The sequence below is a fragment of the Hylaeus anthracinus genome, unplaced genomic scaffold (genome assembly GCF_026225885.1).
Source record: "Hylaeus anthracinus isolate JK02 unplaced genomic scaffold, UHH_iyHylAnth1.0_haploid 11981, whole genome shotgun sequence".
In the NCBI taxonomy this organism is placed as follows: Eukaryota; Metazoa; Arthropoda; class Insecta; order Hymenoptera; family Colletidae; genus Hylaeus; species Hylaeus anthracinus.
The window spans coordinates 971362-994109 of record NW_026534329.1 but is presented as its reverse complement, the minus strand read 5'-3'; the positions used below and the strand labels follow the sequence as shown (position 1 = coordinate 994109).

At 43.9% G+C, this 22748-nt stretch overlaps 1 protein-coding gene across 1 annotated transcript; it reads left to right on the top strand.

Moving 5' to 3' along the window:
- Positions 1 to 965: 965 nt before the first annotated feature.
- On the top strand, positions 966 to 22060 carry LOC128885305 (beta-1,4-glucuronyltransferase 1). The gene is made up of 4 exons (XM_054139286.1): positions 966 to 1241; positions 10683 to 11659; positions 11789 to 11969; positions 20796 to 22060. The coding sequence occupies exons 1-4, from the start codon at positions 1131 to 1133 to the stop codon at positions 21000 to 21002; spliced, it is 1476 nt and encodes a 491-aa protein (XP_053995261.1). The 5' UTR covers positions 966 to 1130; the 3' UTR covers positions 21003 to 22060.
- Positions 22061 to 22748: the final 688 nt, after the last annotated feature.

The window sequence follows — 22748 nt, the reverse complement described above, 5'->3', positions numbered from 1 at the left end:
GAGGATCGTTTTTATCCGCGATCATCCGCCGGATTATCCGCGGAGAAAGAATTTCGAGGGCTAGGGGAGGGATCAAGAACTGCGAACACTTCTTCCATTCCACTCCCCTTCCCCGTGTATCGCGAGCGCTCCCATGAATAGGTAAACAAGCGCGCGTATCTTCTGTTATTATAAAAACAATTTTGAACTCGTGCGAATCGCGTTCCTTCCCGAAACGGTCTGCCGTTAAAACTGAACTTGGCTAATTATCTCCGGTAATAATCTCGCGAAATTTTTAGCGAACTGCGCGAATGCAGCGGGCAGCTACTGTCAGAAAGTTGGATTCCGCTGCGGCTATTTAATTTCCGTGTGGCGGAGTGTTGTTATCGAGTTCTAGTTTTAACGCGTTATCTTAAGGATACCTCGGAACCGGTGTTTCGTGTAAATACGATAACACCTGTCCACTGTTAACCGCCGCTTTAAATGCCACGCCACTCGTTGGCTAGACGTTTCAGCGGAGTCGGCTTGGCTCGAAGGATAATCGAAACGAGGAGTTCCATGGAAGTATTCATTTTGGAGATTCGTTCACACGTGATCCGTATTGTGCGATGAATGTTTGGAGACGTGACTGATATAGTAAATACTCGAACATTAAAAAAATGTCAAGATTCAAGCGATTAATATCCCATAGTCGATTAAACCTCCAGAGCGGTGTACAAGCTGCGCACCTGCACAAGGTGGCTCTGGACGCGGGCGCGGAAGTTGGCATACTCGTAAGAAATCCGAAGTACTCAAAACGCAACCGACTGCGCTGGAGCTGGTATGCAGAAATTAGCAACGTATCTCGAGTAAATTTATCGCGGACGGATTAAGATTGACCGTAGAAGAGCGTTGGAAATAATCGATTCCCAACAGCCGCACATGCGTGCCGGAGAACGCGCCCGTGGCGCCTCTGACGATGGCTGCGCGCGCTCGCGTAGACTGTCACCGTTTCGGCATAGGCGTAAACAAACGCGCGCATTTTTTTGTTCTCACGAGGCATCGTCCCCGGTTATAAGAAACGGTCCCGTACCTCGTGGGCGTGGTCGTGACAGTGACGCAAACGGTGCTCACGTGGGTGCAGGTGTGTTGTGCGCGGTTTGATATGTTGAATGTACGGGGTGCGAGGCCAACGACAGAGGTTGGCACAGACTGATTTCGCCATCAGACTGCCGCCAAGAGGGGAGGTCTGTCTCGCGTGTCAATACACATCAATGGTTCAGGTGAGTGACGTTTCAGAGCCTTTAAACGATTCGTAATTTATTCGTTATCGTCGTTGCGCGAAATCGATCGTCGATACGTAACTATTTCACGGGGGTGAACTTGTGGCTGAATGTTGTCGTGCATCGGTCGCCGAGCGAACGACCATCGCGTGCGAGATGTCGCCACTTGGGGGTCGTAAGGTGAACGATGTCACTGCGCTCACGTGGCTTCGTATCTTCGCACCCTCTCTGCGTGACCTTGTTGCTTAGTCCCCTCCATGGTTCCACTTTTCAGGTCTCTTCTTTTAGATCCTCTTGTGACGGTGTCCGTGACGAAAGTAGCGGATCTAATGCAAACTTTTTTTCAATGAGTTTTACACGTGGCGTTACGATAAATTTGGAGGTACGTTGGTGAGAAAGGCTTTCGAGATTGATAAGTGTTAGCGTCGGTATCAAGGTTTTATCGACGTTTCGTCGTGGTACACGGGCTGGCAACCTTTCAAGCTAAAAGACACGTTATATACATACACATATATCCATACACGTATAGATTTACTTACTTATATCCTCGCTGCTGATACATGCATTCAAAATGGTGGCCTCGAGGACCAGCTTGTGCAACGGAAAATATATTCACGTGTTTGATCCTGCCACCCCTTTTCATAAAAAATGTTGCTCTCCTCCAATCTAGATACTATTAATCCAACCGAGGTCTCGAAAATTCTCATGGGTTAAGTGAGCACCGTAAACCCTTAGCTGGCTCGTTGTGGCTCTTTATGTAAATGGATAATAGGTCTCTCCCCAGCACTTGGCCGGGTTCCTAGACAACCAGTACGTACGTACATTGCAACGCCGAAGGGCAGTTCATTAACTGCCGGACTCTGGTTCGATGAGAGCTACGGAGAGCCGAATGGCTTTGAAGTGGCGGACGCCTCGAGGGCGTCCACTGCTGAACAATGAGAATTATCTTGTCTTTCTCTCTCTCCCTTTCAACCAACCCCGTTGCCCTACACTCCTCTCTTCCTTCTTTACTTACACCCTTTCCGTCTCCATATTCGTCTCTTTTCATACGTATACGCGTACGTGTTAGCGCAGCCTGGCGCCGTTAATTGAGCCGCTCCGGGCGAGGAAACAATCATCCCTGGATTGCCATATATGAAAGCGATCTTAATGAATGGACGGATGAGGAGTATCGAAGTGTGTCCCTGATGCTCGATGCCAATTATTGTGGTCAGAGAGCGAAACGGAATAGTCGTCTATCGTCGATACAGCTGCATAATTACGGCCAGAAACGAAGCGCAAATGTCATCTCGAGTCGGACACAATAAGGGTAGATTGAAAATTGTTCGCACGGTACGGGGGATGAGAATGGAAATTCGCGCGAATCACGACACGTGAAACGGAGCCATGGTTGGAAATTATCTTTCTGCTTCGTTGCTACCATTTGTTAGTAGCCACTTGGACAATGGTTTAAACTATTTAACTAATGATAAGAATGTTAATTTGTTTCCATCTAATTGTTACACACGTTACATATCCGTATATATATATACGAATATAAACGATAAACCTCCACGAGAAGGAAGAGTGGCAGCCAGTAACTCCATGCGTGACTTCCACTGCTCGTAGCAGTTTCGTATCAGATTATGGTTATGGCAGCTTACCTAATGACTCGCTATCAAAATAATTGTCGACGGCACAGTAATCGCTCGCGGTGCATAAATAGAGTTCCTTAAACGCCGAGCATTATCCACTGATTTAACAACCTTCTGCATTTTACCTCTCTAATTGAGTTGCTTGCATATATTTTAACACACTGAAACGCCTAATAACGAAATTGTCAATGAGAAATAAATAAATTGCTCGTAACTTTTTATTCATCGATTACCCTTGCGAATATATCGAACGTAGGTTAATGTTTTCATTCGTTTCTTTGCATCGATATTCAGCGACCAATTGCGCAATTATCGAACCCGTAAATACATCCAGACGATGAGTAATTTTAGAAACCCGAACATATACATATATATACCTACTACTGTTTCTAAATCCAACATGCATCCGCGTGTAGTATCGGTCTTCTTGTTAACACAACTCTTTATTGAGAATATCGATGCAGCATGATACGCCCACGTATAAATCACAAGTATCCGATATATTGGATGTGTCACACGTGATCATGGAAAAGAGAATATCGTATCTCAATATGTACAGCTTCTATGGAACGTGTCCGTATTTTCTGCTACGTTTAGACAAATCTCTACGATTGAAGTGCATTTTTAACGCTTCGAAACGTCCTCGTGAAATTGTCGATTCTATTTCTTTATCTTCATTTCCAATGAATTTTACATTTTACTTCGTAGACCATAAAGGGAGTCCTGTGCTTTGAATTAATTAGTAAACTTCCTCCCATTTGCTTCCAATCGAATTCTTCCGTGAAACCTCAAGTTTACCTTGATCTGGCAAAAATGAGTTGGTCGAAATTCGATGGTCTACGATCGATGGTCTACGATCGATGATCGACCATTGGTCGTCGACAAACTACCGGTTAGTTTGTGGTGAGATTACGGAGCGTTTGACGAGTCCCTGTCAGTTCCGATACGTGCAATTTAACCACCTCGTAGATAGTATCTCTCGGCAGGTGCGTATATCGGAAATGATTCGTTCAATCGGATACGCACGCCGATGGCGGTGAACGGTAGCTGCTGTAGATAGATAGATAGAATTTCTCTTGTTCGTCCGGTAACTTGTTTGATTTCAATCATTTTCGAGTGTTTTCAATACATTTTCGAAGTGTTTTCGACTGGCGTCCGTGGTATATTGTTTTATCGTTTCCGAGGGTTTTGAATGGGGTCGACGCGACGGATATACAAATCGATAACGTCGAATTACACCCCTCTCTACCTTCGTCTGATGTTCCTAGCGCATGTTGAATTATTTTCTCTGACTATTCCACGCTTCTGTCACGCGATTCGTTTATTTTCACCGCGATGCTGCTCGCTTGCTATTCGACCAATTTGACACAATGTTTTTAATCGAACGAAACCGTCGATGAACATTTTACGGCGCACAGTACTGCGTTCGCACGTTGTTTTATTTTTTTTCTCTATCATGGGTCAACAAAATGTTGAATTTTATAGAGACAAAATTTCCTAAAGGAATATCCGACGTGCTTCGAGCTCGAATTAAAATTAATGTTGATGGGGATTAACGATCTATGTTAACGTAAGAATTTCGCGTATATTGAGTTCAAGAAACTAGGAGCTGGCTACAACTGTTCTTAAATTGGATGCATTTTACTTAATTCCACATCGGGGAGGAGTTAATTATGTACGCCTTTCATTAGACGGGCGATACGACTATTTATTTTCAACCGTTTTCCCGTGACTGGCTGAGTGTATGTTTTTTCAGTTATTTAACCGTAAAATTGCGAAATGTGCTCGCAAATATGTTACGCGTTTATTTTTGATAGATCAGTGTGTATTTTTATATCCGTTGAAATATGTTCCACGTTGCGACGTTATAGTAATTAAAAAGCGCTCATATTATATTATACGTGTATGAGTGTAGCTTAAATTTTTTTCATTTTTCACTCCAAAGTTAAAAGTTGTTTTTATTTTATATTTTGTTTCTCGTATCAACCTGGTACCTGGTCACGTTGAAATAACAATACCAGGATCTTCACTGCCAAACTTTCATACGTAGAGTACTAAAAAAAAGTGGTTCAAGTGCTCACTGAAGAAATATGCGAAGTAGATGCTCAATCACCATTTTTGAACGCCTCACTTCCTATATACATAGCTACCTAAGCTAACAAACAATTCAGCCACGTTATCTTATGTCCTTTGGCCCGTGTCTCGGTTTTCCACAAAGAACGCGTTACCTTTCGCAAACGTAGGTACACTTGTTTACGCGACGTTTCCCGTGGCACTATTTAAGCATGCGAAACAAAACGCGGCAACTGTTTCTTCAGCATTCTTCCGCGGAACGCTGTCCGCTACTTAGTTCCCGTGCACGACAAAGCTCTGCTAATTACGCGACGTGAAAGCACGCGCGACGTCTCTTGACACGATTTACACTTCCAGAAAACAGAAAGAAGGGTAGTCGCGGGGTTTTGCGCACGGGGGGATGGGGGACGCGTGTTTTCGCGACCAGACTTCTTCTTTTCCTCGCTTCTTCCTGTTCCAAGCGTGCCTGTTCGTGGCAGATCTGAGAATCACGGCTTGTTTAATTATCTCGGTAGTTATGCAAAGCAAATACGTGCACCGGGGGGGAAAATTGAAGACCTGCTAATTATCGCGTAAAGACGCAAGAAGAACAGGAAGCGAAAGAAGAAGAGGAAGGAAGCGGGAGCGACGAAGAATCCGAGGTAAAAAAAAAAAAAAGAAAATAAACGTGGCGAAACGACTGCCATGGGACGAACGAGAGAGTTGGGGAGAGCAGTCGTTTAATTGCAGCGGTTCACCACTCGACAAAAGTGGCTTTCGTGCTATCCGGATTACGATAGTTATGCCTGACCCCCAGCTATGAAAAGAAATTCCTTTTCGAGATCTCATCGGAGCCGAGTAATTATTTTTTTCTTCTATGTATATCCGGAACCGACCGTTCGCAATTAGCGGTGTGGTGTCGCGACGTCGGCGTAGGTTGGGTCGACGCGAAATCTCCGTCGAACTATCGCTACAGCCCGAGGTGTTTCCCGCGAGTTCGATGATACGCACGTTCGCTTATCTTCTCGTGGAAGAAGGGGGCTGCGATTCGTTTATTATCACAAACCGCATCTCCTACTCAATACCCCTTTCATCGAGTGTATTCGAGTAGAGAGAGGCCGAGGCCATAGAGGCGGCTACGTCGTTTCAGCCGCGGCGAAAGAAAAAGACCGAGAAAGGGGTAGGAGGGAGTTTCAAAGAATTTCCAATTCTCAGCTTTTCAGCGCCGCCGCCGACGCCTTCGACGCTTCGTTTGTGCGCGAGAACCAGAAGGATGAAGATGGGAAGTGTGGCGAAACAGGAAAGGTTGGAAGAACTGGGGGATGATGGCGGTCGAAGGGAGAGTTGCCGTAATGAATGGTATTCAGTTTATTCTGGGCTAAGTTACGTTGCCGGCGACGTTGCACCGGCATCCAGCCACTGAACTAGAAGTAAAATGGGACTGTAGGAAAATTGAAAGGCGGAATTTACTCTTTATCCCTGCCTCCGATCTTCGCAGCCGTATTCCTCCCTTTCTAGTCTGCGACGGGTCTTTAACCCATCCTTCTGTTATATCTATCCGCCTCTCTTCGTTCCTGTCTTAGCGCGTAAATCGCGAGTCAGGGATGAAAAACTCGATGTGTACATCAACTATTCAGTACCTTTGAGACCGGTTTTCAAGGGATGCTCGAACTCAATGCGAATGTGCCTGCCGATAGGAAGGCCGACGTCTGCGTTCATCGTCGAGAAACGCGTTGAATTTTTCGTATGGACGATCCGCTGCGATTTCCAAGCAAATTTAACTTCACCACGCACGGGTTGTTGATTGCCGCGTTGGTGTGATATAGCGACGGAAAATAGAGGAAAGTATTAATTGTTCGCGAACTCCTGTAGGCTATCGATAGTGGATTATATTTTCCATTCGAACGAAATGATTCCGTGCTAAATAACACAGGGGAATTATTTGTAGACAGATCGTAGATATCGATGCATAGTATTAAATCAACGTTGAGGCAGAGTCACTATTTTTGAGTATCAAAATTGCTGAATTATTTCTCTCCATTAAACTGGTATTTCCTCTCCACCTACTTTTTTTTTTATTAACGACGTGGATCGACTTCAAAGGATAAACATCGTCGAACGGTGCGTTAAAAATCATTTGACGCGAGTCGATGCGTGACGCCGTGCTTTGGGGTCGTTAAACGCATTCTCCGCACCGTTTGTTACACGCTGGAATCGCGATTACAGGAAGGATAGAGTTCCGCTCGAAAACATACGAGAGGAACAAGTATGGCGAATCGTGCTTTCAAGCCTTCGTCCTGCATCGTACACTCGATACCGACAAAGCCTGCCCCTGTGGTTCGTGTGTGACCTAACGAAAGCCCAAGTACACAATTTGATAATGGGTTAGCTGTGTAACGTGCACACATTTGCCTGGCTGTTGTACACGCGGGCGCACACGGGACACACTGAATCAGTAATAACAACGTGTTTGCATAATCAATCATGCTCTTTCTCCTGTTTCTTCCTCCCCCTAGCTCATTACGGTGCCATGTTCTCGAGATGGAGAAGATCGGGGGTGGATAACATTATCCTTTCAACTGAACACACGTTTTCGTTCCACTTGTTTACCTTGTTAAAGGATGTTGGTACGTGTCGGTAGACGAATGTGTTTGAACGAAAATGTTTGGGAGCCTCTGTGACTTGTCTTCTCTCAAAAGTAGGAGCGCAGTAATATATCTCAAATTTCTTTTGGTAGAGGAAGATCATTTCTTTTTTGTACTCTCCGGATCAAACGTTAAATTCCATTCGATGAATTTGATTAAACCCGTTAAATTTAATTAAATCTGTCAGATACAATTTTTATGTGAAAACCCTCGAAAGTTATTATTCGCAGGTGTTTACAAGTATTCATTATTTGACGGCTCGGTATGTATTTTAGTAGAAATCGTGACGGTTAACTCGATACGCGTCAGCACAGGTCAGCACCCCTATGGCTCGTCACAGTTAATAGTATGCAAATGAATATTCCGGTGCGCAGCACGCAAATAAATACGGTAAGCTAAATATGGAGACGTCTGTCTCCCTTTCTCCTTTCAGTCTTCTAATCCCCCTTTTTTCCGCGTCGCGTCAGAATAAGTTAATACGTCTGCGTAAACGCGACGGAAACGCCTCTCGAGCTTCAGGTACTACGAAGGGCGGTAGGAATTTCCTCGCGTTTTACAGTACGGTGCACAGTTCTACGGGAGGTTAGTTTCGGCTTGTAAAAATCTCAACTTGCAACGGACGCACCGAGTACTCCATTTCTTCCCCTCTTTCTTTTTTCTACCTTAGGACCGCATACGTACCGAGACTGCGACTTATAAATGGTGAAGTGCGCTCCACACCTGTGGAGAGGCTGAACACACACGCGGCTGCGTTGCTGTTTAGCCGCTACTAAGAATTTTAATCTACTAATAATTATAATTTCAGTTTCGCGTTTGCTCGCATTTTTCATTTGTAATCTGCGATCGTAGGATTCGAGGCATTCCTTCCAGAAATATTCTCTTTAGTTCCCAACTGTCTATATGATCGTATAGTGCGAGTACCATTACTCGTGTAATATTTACGCGTTGTTTCGCGCGGTTTCGATAAAGACGCTATTGTAAGTTCCGATTATCTTGTCAAAGGCGTGAACTATTTTGTTAGTTAAATACTCCGGCTGTGGAGGTGGCGCCGCGTACCTTGTACACGAGCTCGACTTTAACGGGCCTTGGGAAATCGTACGATCCATTATCGTTCTAACTGTTGTTTTCAAGCGAAATTTCAGTGGATTCCGCCGGGAGTTCTGCTGTGCACTTTGGTCTCTCCTTCACAATACCTACAATCAGTTTCTTCCGTTTAGCACCGTAATTGCGCTATTATTACGAGCGTCGCGGTCCGTCGCCGCGATTCTTATTTTTCAGCCATTTATGCAGCTGCGAACTCTATTTCGATAGCAAATCGGCTGCGTACACTCTAAGGTCTTATTTGTTTTGGAATATTAGCCTTCGACACCACCTTTGTATAGCTACTTAATTTACCTTTGTTCGTTCTATTTGACGACTTTATGCACCATGCGAGAAATAAGAATATGCATAAGTACAAATAAAAGTACTTTCGAATATTTAATTAAACTGCTGCGTTTCTACGGAAATTGCACACTCGTTTGAAAATTTATTTAATACAGCCTCTCATTGCGTTAATTTCAGCGGAACGAAGAAAAAAAATTAGAAATCTAATTGTTCGCGAAACTGTTCTTTGGAAAAATATTCTATATTTTTAGATAATTAAATTTTGTTCAAAGCTGCATTTTAATTACTCCATTAATATCGCTGATACGTCGTCGTAGTTGTCTGCACGCAGTAATTGTTTTAATTACTTCCTCCTTTTTTCATACCGGTAAACGTAAAATCCACCGGGACCGAAGGTCTAATGAAGTTTTACCGCGCAAGGAAAAGTCACTATTTACATAGTAGAACTTCATTAAACCCGTCGGCCCCTGTGGGTTTATATGCGTTCTGTTTTATTGTTTTCCTTCCTTGAAATACAATTTTATAGAAGTCATTTCAGACCTCGTTGTATATCATCCTCCGAGACGCGAAATTTTTATTGCCAGAGTCGTTTAACTCGGAATACGTAGGCCATACTTGCGGGTTAATTTACTCGTAATTAAACATTTATTTCGATTATTGCAACTGGTAACCCAAGTTACAAAAAACAAACGCATTTGTAAAGTAACTTTGATCCGGTGAAGTCCGTACACATTTCTGTGACGCATTTCCTTTGAAACAGACATCGACTGGCTCGAATCACCGGAAGTATGATCAATCGTGTCTATGTGCGATATTAATGCGATCGATGCTCTTTCCCGTAAGTCGGTCAAGGCTTTCCGGATGCATTTCTATTTCTGTTTTAAGTTTCATCGCGATATCTAATATCGTCAAACAAAGGAAGAAAACGTTGGAGGAGAATTATTTCTGTCACGGAGACAAGTTTCGATGTTTGAAAGACTAGGTGACGACCAACGAAGTAATATTGTTTGCAAATTCTCATCGCACTGCAGGTGATCGAGTTAGACAGTTGAACACGAGTTTAGCGCGAACGTAGTTTTATTCACTTTCGAGTCTTAACTTTGTTCTCTCCTTAGACGGAATAGTTTTCGTGTATTTGTAAGGAAAATTTGCCGAGGAACACATTTGTTCGATAGATCTCTCTATTTTCTCATGCAAAGACTACTTCACTATCAAAGAAACACTGGAGCACTTTGAAGTATAACGTGACGTTTCATTATTCATCAAGAATATGTGCGAACGTTTGAGACTATTGGTCTGTATAATTAACAACTGGATTAGTTCTCCAATGACCGTAACAAAGCAAAGAAGATCTCGATAATTGTAGAGCCGGTTAAAGTTAGACTAACATCCCCTAACAGTTTACCAGAGTTCGGTGTTTCATTTTTGCATTGCCTCTGACAGCAAGAAACTGACGACGTGGTAATTAGAGCAATAAAACAAGCAACCAACTCTGTTTTAGACAGACCAAATACGCTGTTGCCGGGGGACTTGGTTTCTTATCGTGAAACTTGTTCGCGCGATGTTTTACGATGAACTAACCGTTATATGATTTTTGTCGGTGAAACGATTATACAAAGTTCCGAGTAATAAGCACGAAGCAAAGATATTTCATAAATTTAGCACTTTAAATGTTTTTCTATGCAAATACCATTGAAACAAAGTATGCGAATTTTTGTTTACAGTTGGGATGCCGACCATGGAACCTCAGTTTGACCAGCGTGGTTATCCTGGCGCTTTCGAACATGTTGCTGACATTCCTGCTACTGCAGTCGGAGACCTGCATCCCAGACGACGTGCCCAGAGATTTGGAAGCCATAAACGCTATAACAGAGTGGAGCCTCGGTACCTTGATCAAGGAACAGCAACAGCAGTCAGACTGCATCACGCAAGATTATCAGCCACTGGTAGTTGACGCGAGCAGTTTGAAGCTGAACATAAAGCTGGGTAGATGGGACGCCCGTAGATTGTTTCGTACCTTCGATCACGTTTTGGTGGGCAGTAATTTTCTCGAGTTGTCGCAAACGTATCGCGTATGCTTGGCCACGCAGAGCTCGGTGGAGAAGTTGCACTCAGTTGTTCAAGCAGCTCATCATTGGACAGGGCCCATGTCGGTGGCTCTCTACGTGGCTGGCGACGAAGAGTTCGAGGTTCTTCAGAAGTACCTGGTGTACCTTAGAAAATGCTACGAACCGATTAGGGAAAGAATCACCTTCTCCTTGGCCGTGCCAAGGGTCAGACCGCCAAAGAAGCAGCCGCGCGACTACGAGCTGCCAGAAGCGGTGGATTGTGCCAAACCGGAAGCAACGTTGAACGAGCTGATGAACGGAATTTCGAACGAGCAGATGAACTGGCGGATACGCAACGTCTATCCACAGAATCATATGAGAAATCTAGCCAGAAAGAACTGTCAGTCCGATTACGTGTTCCTGACGGACGTCGACATTGTGCCGAGCTTCAACTTGACGGGAGCGCTGGACGAGTTCCTCAGGACCGATAGCTGTGATAAGTGCGCCTACGTGATACCGACGTACGAGCTGGACTCGCGCGTGAGATTTCCTCAGAATAAAACGGAGCTGGTCAGGCTGGCGAGGAAAGGGCTGGCTAGACCTTTTCACCAGAAGGTCTTCATCCACAATCAGTTTGCCACCAATTTTACCAGGTAGGGTTTCTTCGAGATTATTCGGAGGCATGATCTTTTGACCTCGAGATATGAAATATTTTTGTGTATTTCGATATATTATCATTACAGATAATTTATGGTCAATGTATTTTTATTTGTTGATTTTAGGTGGACACTGGACGCTTCCCCGAACCATAGATATTTTGGAAACGTGAAGAGTGGCAAGGTTTACATCAGTCACGACGTGACGAATTTTGAATTCCTTTACGAACCTTTTTACGTCGCGAGAGATATCGTTCCACCTCACGACGAAAGGTTCATGGGCTACGGGTACACCAGGAACACCCAGGTATGTATTCATCTAACAAGTGGTTAATTCTTTAAAGGCTTAGTAAATGTTACCACTAGGCGCATGATATTTCAGTCAACGTTTATGCCAGAGCGATAAAGAGACGTCTAAAAAAAAGCCAGATGAAAGGTGTTGCACCAAGGGATATTTGTTTGGAACGCGTTAAAGAGAAACTTTCGCGAAAGCCACAAGTGGGCTGGTTAGGTACGCGCCAGGCTAGAAAGCCTGAAACAACTGAGACCGCAAAGTCTAAAATCTGAATATTCTACTTATATAAACATCGTACCTCGTTCATAACTGCACGAAATTATAAGAGGGCGGTCACTCGAAATTTTTAAATTCGTTAAAACATTTTTCGAAAAATATCACTTTATAGAGTATGGATAGGACGTAACATTTATTCTTATATCTAAAGATCTTATTACAATGACTTAACCACAATTTTTTAATTCTTTCGTCTGTAGCAGGATTCCTACTAGCTATTAGCTTGATTTCAGCCAGAGAAAAGTGGCGTGAATCGAATTAAAGTTCGAGGAACGGATTTATATCGCGAAGCAGCTTATTTTTAATTATTCGCTTCGTGTTTTTTCCCTCCTCTTTTTGTGCCGCCAGGAACATTCGAACAAACTAGAATTCACGTATCCGGCGGGCGTTATTAGAAAGCGGCGAAATGAAAAAATGTATGTTTGCACGGTACATAGAAAACACCGCTGGCGGCTACAGGTGTATGCGTCGGTGGGAATCGGATGTATACCAGGGGGGTAACTGAATAGGGAGGTACACGTGATAGTTTGGGAGTACGAAACTCGAACGGGCAAATCCCGTGCCAGCCAGGTACGTTAATTGAATTACATATTATCATTACTGTCGTTATCGTACGATGGAGGCTCGTTTTACAAAACAAGCATTATACAATTTAAACTTGATACATCTCACGCCCGTCTAATCGAACGTTTGCATATCGAGGACGCGCGTTCAACGGTTCCTCCGCTCGCCTGAAGGGTAATTCGTGTTTCAAACTGTATTTTCCGAGCCCGTTAACAATGTACGGTGAAAACTTCTAACGGTTCTCACGGCTAAACGTCAAACTAACTCTCGGAACTTTTCTGTTGCGTGGAAATATGGTAAATTCCGAATTCGATTTGTCCATGAAAATTGTACATCGCTTTAGCGTACGGCGGTTTTAGTTTGAATAAAAGAACCTAAATTTTGTTCAGCCGACACCCGTAACAAAACGCTGCTCGACGTTACGTTTAATCGCGACTAGATGAATCAGAGTGACGGAGTCGTTCGGAGAGACGCGTCGGGGCGTTTTCACGGATAATGCATCCAGACTTTTCCAATGACGGTGACGCTCGCGGAACGACCCCGTTCGTGGCTTCCCGGTTGGAAATAACGAAATTCCATCGTGTGGCGAAAATCCGCGCGCGACGTACCCTCGCCCGTATTCCGTAAAACGAAGTATGCCGCAGCGACGGCAATAAAACGGACGTAAATCTACGCGGGCCACGTAGCACGCGGTAACAGCGGTGCAAAACAGGCGTGCAGCCGCCGTGTACACGGGCGCGAATGTAAACCGGTGTACGGGGTTGCAAGCGTAACACGCCAACCCCTACCGAGAGCTACGTACCCAGTGCATTGGTATTCGCGTCTTCGCTGCGGTTCGTTCGCACAACATTCACTCCCCACGGAGGAATGAGAATGGATATCGTTCGTTTCCCGTACCCTCTTGTATCTCGTCCTACTCGAGCTCGCCCTCGGTGACGTTGCCATCGCGGAGACGTCCCTCCTCTATCCAATACAATTTTGTCGTGGCATTCTTCCGTCGCACGGGCCGGTTTCCCTCGACCTTCGTGCTCTTCCGTTTGCTCCGTTTTGTCCTTTTCAGATGATGTCGCTAGCGTTAACGTCACCCACCAGCTGAAATCGTAAAAGTAATATCAAAATGTTACGTCTCAAAATGTTTACTTCTTGTTCACTTTAGTTTCAATTTTCAAAACAGCTTTAAACAAAAAAAAAATAAAAAAAAAAAAAAAAGACAGAGGACACAATTTTAATCGAACGCATCGCAATATTTGCAATTAATTAAGCCGTCGAACAGCTTGGCTGTACCATCCGAATGATGGCCTGGATTCCTTTCGATGAATTTTTAACGATTTGGCGAACCGTATTTTTTAATTGGACTAGCAATTTAAAGAGGCAATTGTTTCCGATATCCAGGGGCTGTCTCTTCCTCGATGCGTTATCCCCCTATCGTGCCACGTTCGAGGTGATTGATTCGCTATCGTGATTCAATTCCGCAGATAAACTCGCCCTCGAGAGATTCATTATTGTCGTATTTATCGATCTCGGCAATCAACGTCACGAACGAATTGGATTGATATCTAATCGCAGCGGCGCATCGAATTGATCCTAGCTCCTCTGCCTGGGAACTGTACTTTCTTGACGAGGCGACTGAGGATCCTCTAACGTGGTCTATCATTTTCATTTAGCCATTTCTCGATATCGTAACACGATGATCCTTAACTACCGGGGGCGATTGATTCAAGACCATTGTCTCTGGGACGACTTTGCTATCGAATAGGACTATTGATCGAGCTTTTAAGGCGGATAAAATTGTATAGAAAGTTCCGTCCGATATTTGCGACGCTATCATAGATATTGGTCTCTTATTTATTAATTTTACATGCATCGAAAAACAAGCTCGAATCGTGACCAATCCATCTAAGGTTATGCTTCGAAGAGATTTTTCTCGAGATTTGGACTCGAACCAAATAGTAAGAAGATAGCGCCGATTCACCTGACTAGCTTGTCTTCCTCGATTGAGCGATTACCTCTGTGCGAGGTCGTCAATCAGGCAACGGCCGTTCGGTTTGAATGGCGCGATTCGATTAGTCGAGTCCATTGAAAGCGAACGAGGCACGAAGCTATTTCCACAGCTCGTGCCCCGTTCAGCGACGAATGCGAATTAAATTTTGTCGAAAAGATTAACGGACTCTATTAAAAGTTTACCGAGCTCGTTCCACCACCGATTCGCCGTCCACGCCCCCGAGACGAAGCGTATCTCATTATTCCCGATATTTCTTTCTTTCGCTTCGTTTCCGCCGTTTATTAGCCGGATAAAATTGCTCATTAAGCGCTCGCTGGTATCGATACGTTGTAATTAACTCAATTCCGATATAGAACATCGTTTCCGTTGAACTTTTCCAGGGACAAGAGGTTCCTAAAGTGCATGGATCTAATAAACGAAAGACTCGATCCGTCCGTCTCCGATTTTAACCTACTTTTGCGCGATGCTATGTTGCGGGTCCGTGTTGCTGTGCGCCAGACGGTGGATGTGACGAATCGATACTCTTCGCGACCTAAGTTATTCGATTAACACACCTGTATCTGCATGAATTAGAATTTCTGAAAGGAGGATATTAGCAAGTGGTCAATTGTAGGGCATCTGAATTATTAACAAGGCACCGTCCTGTATGTCTTAGCTCTCAGGTTAATGTCGGAACGACGCTTTAGCTTAATAAATTACCAATTGTTCGTTGTGTGCTCGTTAATCTCCGACGAACACGCTTGCCGTATATACATACCCCTACTCTCAGCCAACACCATTACAAAATAGATTACCTTTGCCAGCGGGTACTTAATAATTTAAGCGCATTACTCTCGCGTATAACGTCTCGTAAAAATTTAATACATTGAACGAAAACTTCGTAACGTTCAGCCAGCCCGTATACCGGTTGTTTTAATAAACTTTACGACCGTGATGGTAATAATACACTCTCGGTCGACTCCATCGCAAAAGCTTCGCTATCTCCATCGTTTAACGCATAGTAATTTAAGCGGCTGCGCTGGTTTATATCTCTCTTTAAAAGAGTTTGCGCGGGTAAATCCCGCGCATTAAAATCTCATGGTAATGTTCATCCACTGTGCCGAACTCTGAAATGTTCGCCGTTTCGATCATCTTTCGCGCACCTTCGCCCCACCGTGAAAATGTAAGACGAGCGGAGACGCGTTACATTAGCCTTATTTTCGTGGATTTATACCGACGTGCGACTGCATAAAGCTCAATTATCAGATTCACTCAACGATTCCCACTCCGTGGCTCGTTTTACGTGCCTGCTGCTATCTGGAAAAATTATGCAACGACGCCTGTTTACCGAACTCCGCGAGGTCCCGTGGATGCGTCGTCACGTATGTCCTTAATGCGTGGATCTTCCCCCAGGTCTCACCAACGAATTTCGAATGGGAAGGGCTGCGTTATTTTTCGAAAAGGGAACATCGGTTTTCGTGCGCGTGCTCCGGGATCTAGTGGAAGATTAGTCGAGCGAAATCGCGTTCCCCTAGTTCGTTTGGAATCGAAATTGCGAAATGGTTCCCGCTGGTTCTTTTTCCGTGAAACGCGTTATTCGTAAAACCGCGGTTGGTAGAGTAAACTGAGAATTATATTGGCTCGAAAAAGTATTTGCGCAGTTTTTTTGAAGATAACTGTACCGCGTTAATGTCATGTGTACATGTTTTAGTGTTTTCTTTATGCCAATATGTTGAGTTAGAAATGCTACTAATTTACCATGCGAAAAGAATGACCACGGGGAGTAAAAAAATCACCCTCTGCTGATGGCAGCCGTCGATACGGCGCGGGCGTCGCTTATTTTCATTCAAGCGATACGCTAAAGCCCCGTTTACCAACGAGCACATAATCCCCTACGCGAGGGTAATGTCTTCATCCCCTCGTTAAATTTAATCACCCAAATTCTCCAGGAACACCAGGATCGAATAAAATATATTAGGTGGTAGCGTGGCGTGTCATGATCTTAATGGTCCGCGGTAGAGATGGTGGCCTCCCCGTCGATGTCCAACCGTGAAATTAACCTGAACACATTTCCCCAAGGTACACGCAACGTAAACCGTCCCTACCTGCGATGTCCAGTTCCGTTTCCCTTGTATTTCTCCACCACGTGTACCAGCACAGGAAAATTGCGACATTTGGCAAAGATTGCCCGAACTTTTCAATTGAGAATTCTCTAAACGGTGTCTAACCCGTTATAAAGTAAATAGCAACATTAAAAGAAAATTGCAAAGAAAATTTGCGCGAAATTATTCACGCATTGCGCCGTATTCCGCGGAATGTTCTCCTCTTCCTCGCGAGGGAATCAACGGCTTTGTTTGTTGCGAAATGAATTTCCCAAGAAAATTCGAGGCAACGAAAGGTAGCGAGTTTCTAATTCTTGAGGGCGAAGCTTAGCAACGCGAAATTCCTTCCGTTTGTTATCCAGCTTTCCCTTTAGACCAGAAATAATTTCACAGTGTTTCGCTTGATAACCTCTCGCCCGTTTCTGTGCGCACACGTACACACGCGATGGTACCTATAAATAAACAGAATAGTCAGTGTTCTATACGTGTGCGTGCACGAGTCTACGAAGGTTAATGATTAGTGGAAACACAGACCAGGCTGTGTACGTTTCAACGTTCCGAATCCCCTATTCGCCGAGTAGAAATCCAGAGAAACAAGCAAAACCGAAGAATGGAGTATGCTCGGCGTGGCCTCGTGAAAGAACGATTGCTGGCTACGTTTACGGAAATTCCGTAAATTTACATTGGTACATCGCGCGTTATCGTTTGAGCAGACCACCGCGAAAATGCGGCTTGCGTGGTTGCGTTAAATTCCCAGATGATTCCGTTTGCTTGTGAAAAGTTTTCCAGCAGTTGCTGGCCGCAATGCCCGCAGTTTCGGATGCTCCGAGCTTTGTTGGCCGCGTTACATCAACGCGAGAATCAAAGTTGCTTGTTTGATTACGGAAACAAGATTTTTCCGTGCATTGTGTTACAGAGTTTGGTAGATTCGAGGACACGCAATCGGAATGGTCAGAATTGGTTTATGACGCGAACGTGATTCCTTCGCTCTGTTTAGGATTAAGTATCCCGCACATTTGCTGCGGTGGCATTCATGGTTATTTATACTTGGGAAGCTAGATATTATACATAGTTAGGAAATTGTGGAACTCCTGATAATCTATAGAATAATCCTTCTTGATAAGCTCCCTTGTCGAAGGATGTAATGATTTGGATTATTCAAGGCTACGTTCCTTAGTCCTCTATTGCAACATCTCCATCTTTCAAAACAGGAATTACTTATTGGTTATTTATACGTCTACGAATTAATCAGTGCTACAACTATCGAAAATAAAATGTTTTATTTAGCTACAATCCGTGTGTGTCTATTTTAGGTGGAATATATGCAAATAAAACTGCTTTTATAAAGTCTAACCTCATTCGTCTCCATGTATTCAGGAACCTGTTCACACCTCGATAATAACGTACAGGAAAGTTTCGCCCGCCATCGCGTAATTGTCTGCGTTCTCGTGTAATTGTTTCGTATGGCCCTTGTCGCGGAAATAGGATTCTTCGACAAAAGCAAAGTGTCCGTGCCAGCTAATTAGGAAGATACGTCAACTCGTTATGTTGTTTAATGTAATCTGTGTTCTCTCGAAACTCGGGACAAACTGGCGGCCCGAGGAGTGGCTCGTGTTGCAAGAGCCAGAAATGCTTTACATCCCTGCCGCAAGAATGTGACCCGCGGGAAACGCTGCGAAGGGAATTAATTCTCGTCCACTGACTAATTAAGACGAATAATCGCGGGTAATACGCGTTACGCGAACAATTCAGTTTTACTAATCAACGTGCCAAGTGCCCGCATCGAGGCAGGTGTCCGAGTATAATTAACGCTGACGGTTGTTCATGTTTCATTTTTGTAGATACCCTCGCTCTATGAAATTAAAGTCATTATCTAATTACACACAATTAACTTATAGTGCAGTAGGAAGGGACAAAATTTTACCACCAACGAAAGTGTAGGGCTGGTTAATTCGGTGATTATTACTGTCTCATGACTTTAGCATAATTAACGCAGTAGTTGCCTAACCGACAGACTCAACGTAACAGAAGCTGTCATAGTCTGTCTCCCTGGTGTTACCTACGTATAATTATTCACTGGTATGTCCCGAGATAGGGAACTGAAGATTACATGCCATCTATCAGTTCCTTCTGATGTTGCCATAGGCGTCATGGCCGCATTTCCACCGAACCAGATGCAGTAGTTTTTCTGCGTTAATTACAATCAACCTCGTACCATCCACGAATCTCGTTGTTTTCTCTTTCATGAATCTATCTTTTCCAAGCAACCGCTCTTTCTTCCATTCCGACTTTCAATGTTTCTCATTCTATTATAAAGCTTTCGAATTATATTTGGCTTAAGACGGTCGATCGATGCAGTCTCCTGGAATTTAATTTGAAACACAGCCCAGCGACAGAAGGCGTTGTGCAATGATGGATCAATCGTCGAAGCGCAATCGTTCCTCTATCTCCGGCTGGTAATCACGGCTTGTCTGCCAGCTTTGCGTACAGCTGTCATGTATGATTCGCCATTGTTACGTACGATTATTCACGAAGACCCATCCAGACTGTAGGAACAGCAAGACCGGATCCCGTCTGTTAGGACTGTCTGACCTGTCTCAGTTGGCGGACCGCGGAGCGAGATTGCCAGGCGGTGTGCTTGTTCTCTTCCTCCTTGGCATCTAGCGGCACCTAGCCGTTCCAACGTCGGAAACACCGTGTTTCCCGTGGAAATGTCACTATCCCCGGGATATCTACGCGATGCGGCGTTACCAGAAACTTCACTCGTGGTTTGCGCGTTACCAGGCAAAAAACTTACGTAACACACAAAGGGGGTTACCACGGCAGGAAAATAATTTCGCCAACTTCGCCACGCCGTTTTTCGCATGTGGCAGTTCTTAATTTCACGAAGGAAACAACCCGAAAAGACATCCACTGCACCCGGGGAAAATACACATTTTCTTGTACATTTTCTAAAAGATCTATTATCATGCGCACACGCGCGTTGTAGGAAACGCGAATTTTAGAGTAATTTTTTACCGCAACCAAAAATTAGATTTTATTTCGGACGTTTTATTTTGTAAATCTCAAAGGTTCACGTTTCGACCTAGGGTCCATGTTAAACCGTTTCGAGTAATTTACTCCTAACGTTATTAAAAATTGATTTTCCCTCGTACATTTATTAACCCATGCACCTTCACAAGTTTATAAAAGAGAGACTCTTCCCATATTTTGGCCGTGGTATGCGCAGTCAGACGGATTCATCATTCTCCTAATCTTTTTATTCGCTTTCGCAAAGAAGATACACATAATTACCCTACTTTACATTCTTTTCCTCCAAACGATCGATATAATCGTCCTATTGGTACCCGCATAACCGTGGGCGCGTATTTGCAAGGTAAATAGCGGCGTGCGTTTACGGTGTTGCATGGGTGCTAGACGAACCGAGGAAATCTCTGCTCTGTGAAATTCGAACTTGAAATGCGAAGCATCAAATCGCGAGGCTGAGTTGCAAAGAATTTGGTTCGGTCGTTTACAACTTTATCCCTTCCCAGCTGCTGGTGCCACGAATCAAAGTCATAAGCTTAACGTTAGTTTTCTAATAATTAGTTATAAAAACAATAGAAAAATTATAAAAGTTACAGTGGAACTTTGGTAAGTGCCTGTTTGATGGATATCCATTAAGAATACCTTTATTCTTGTGCGATCAAGTTTCGTTTCTCGCTTAGCAGATGCTCCTCGTTATATAGAATGAGTGGTAAATACAGCAATTGACGGGGTGAGCTTTCAGATGCCTGGCTCTCGTTAAATACCTCTTCTCGAATAAGCCTCCACAGCTTCCAACCCTGGCATTTATCGAACGTCCACTTTTTGTACAGAGAAATGCCAAGCCACAAATTTCGACTTTTCTATTAACAACGTCCCCTTTTTGTACAGGTGTACGAGATGTTCGTTGCTGGGTATCAATTTAAGGTTCTCTCGCCAGTGTTCACCGGACACTGGGGTCTGCAGACCAGAAAGAGCAGACCAGCGTGGCGCGAGCGACAGAACAGTGCCAACAGAAAGCATTTCGAGACGTTCAAGAAGGAGGTTTTCGCTCGTTACATGCGGGATCCCCTGAAAATGATCAAGAACGTCAAGTGACGAAAGTTTCGTTGGAGATTTCGTTAATCGAACGCAAGATCCTATTCGCCGTCCTTTTTATTCGGTTGCAACGCATGAACCTAACCAGTAGACGCGACCATCGCTTTTCGTTTACAGAGAAGTCTGTAGGTTGTAATGTTTTACCTGACATGGTGCCGTGATATTACAGCGAGATCTTTGAAATGAATTTTTTCTACGTAACAGAAGACGAAAGCTCAAGGGTCGAAAAGTTTACATATAACACTCGATTGTTGGAGAACGATAGATTGGTTGAAACCGATTAAGCGTTTGCCTGGTTGTTGTTTAACTGTGACGATTGTTACTGAACTTGAATTTTCGGGGTGTTTTTCTTAACTTGGAGGCATGCAGAGATCAGGTAGGTAATCTTCGAGCAAGTCTGAAGGGTGGAATGATAGATCAGAAACATACAAATCGCAAAGTTGCATTTAAAATTCTAAATCTACGGTCTAGTCGGTATCTGTTTTTTCAAACAGTGTCGTAATCGTTCAGGTTGAAGCTTAACCTCGTAGCGTATCGGAAACTCTATACTCGTTGGAGGTCTAATAGGTATCGATTGATTGTTCTATTTTTCACCGTAATCAAGACCAGATCGTTTTCTATATATTTTGTATTCTGTACTGTATCGCGAAGCGCACTCGGAAACCTCGAACAATCAATGAACGTATCATATCACTACCTAGTTCGTGTTACATTGTCTATCACCTCTTTGCGACGAGAATTGAAACATGTGGCAGGATTATATTCGCAATAAGTAGGACACATGATCTTAAACTATGAAATTCGTACGACTCTACTCAGTTACCCTATATGCCGCGAGTGAATTACACGATGGGTCATCCCTTTTGATACTCACTGTACTGTAACATAGATTAGCATCACTAAACGCGACATTCGAGCCCTCGAGTTCTGTTCATAGCGAACGATGTCCTAAGTCCTTTCGTGTTCACGATTCCAAGTGATTTAGTCCAGGTATAGGATACTCACAAGCAATGTTTTTATATACAACGTCTAGAAAGACCAAAAATAATTGATTTAAATACATCGTAGCACTATGCATTAATATTAATTCTTCGTTCACTATTTTACACTCTGAACAAGGATATTCACTCGTGCCACGTGTAATGGATATTCGAATCGTAGACCAGAGGCTTTCGTCTCGAAGATTGTATTTTTCACAGCAGCTTTTATTCGTAGATAGGAAAACTAACCCGAAGTTCTGATCCGTCTAGGCGAACTCCGATCCATACATTGTTTATTCGACACATCGTACACGCTGCACGGAAATATTTGACTCGCGTCGTAGCAAAGAATATCGAAGTTGCAGTCCAGCAAATGTTTTCGTTCCTGGCTGGTACCTTCCACTGGCTATACCTGCTATTTCCGTCCCCGCTCAATCGGTGACATATCATATCTAGATAGGCAATTACAATGTTCGCACCCAGCAAACTCTGTTTTCTACTATCTTGGAGGAGGTGCATTGGTGCAATCGATGTAGGCCTCGGACACCAAGTTTAACATCATATTGCATCCATGTCAACACCGATCACACGTGATCGTACACCTGATACATACACGGGTCTATGTGTGGATTAAATTGTCCTAAGACACTTACAGGATTCTGGGTGGCCAGGATCGTAATTAGTACTAAGACTGTTAACGAAGAGATACGATAGTCCAGGGCCTAAGGTGCTTTCTTTAAAACAATTGATAGCGTTTGCACTCGTG

Coding starts and splice junctions, on each gene's coding strand:
- LOC128885305 (XM_054139286.1), top strand. CDS start 1,131: ATGTACGGGGTGCGAGGCCAACGACAGAGGTTGGCACAGACTGATTTC. Junction 1,242..10,682: donor AATACACATCAATGGTTCAG/GTGAGTGACGTT, acceptor TTTTGTTTACAG/TTGGGATGCCGACCATGGAA. Junction 11,660..11,788: donor TTTGCCACCAATTTTACCAG/GTAGGGTTTCTT, acceptor TGTTGATTTTAG/GTGGACACTGGACGCTTCCC.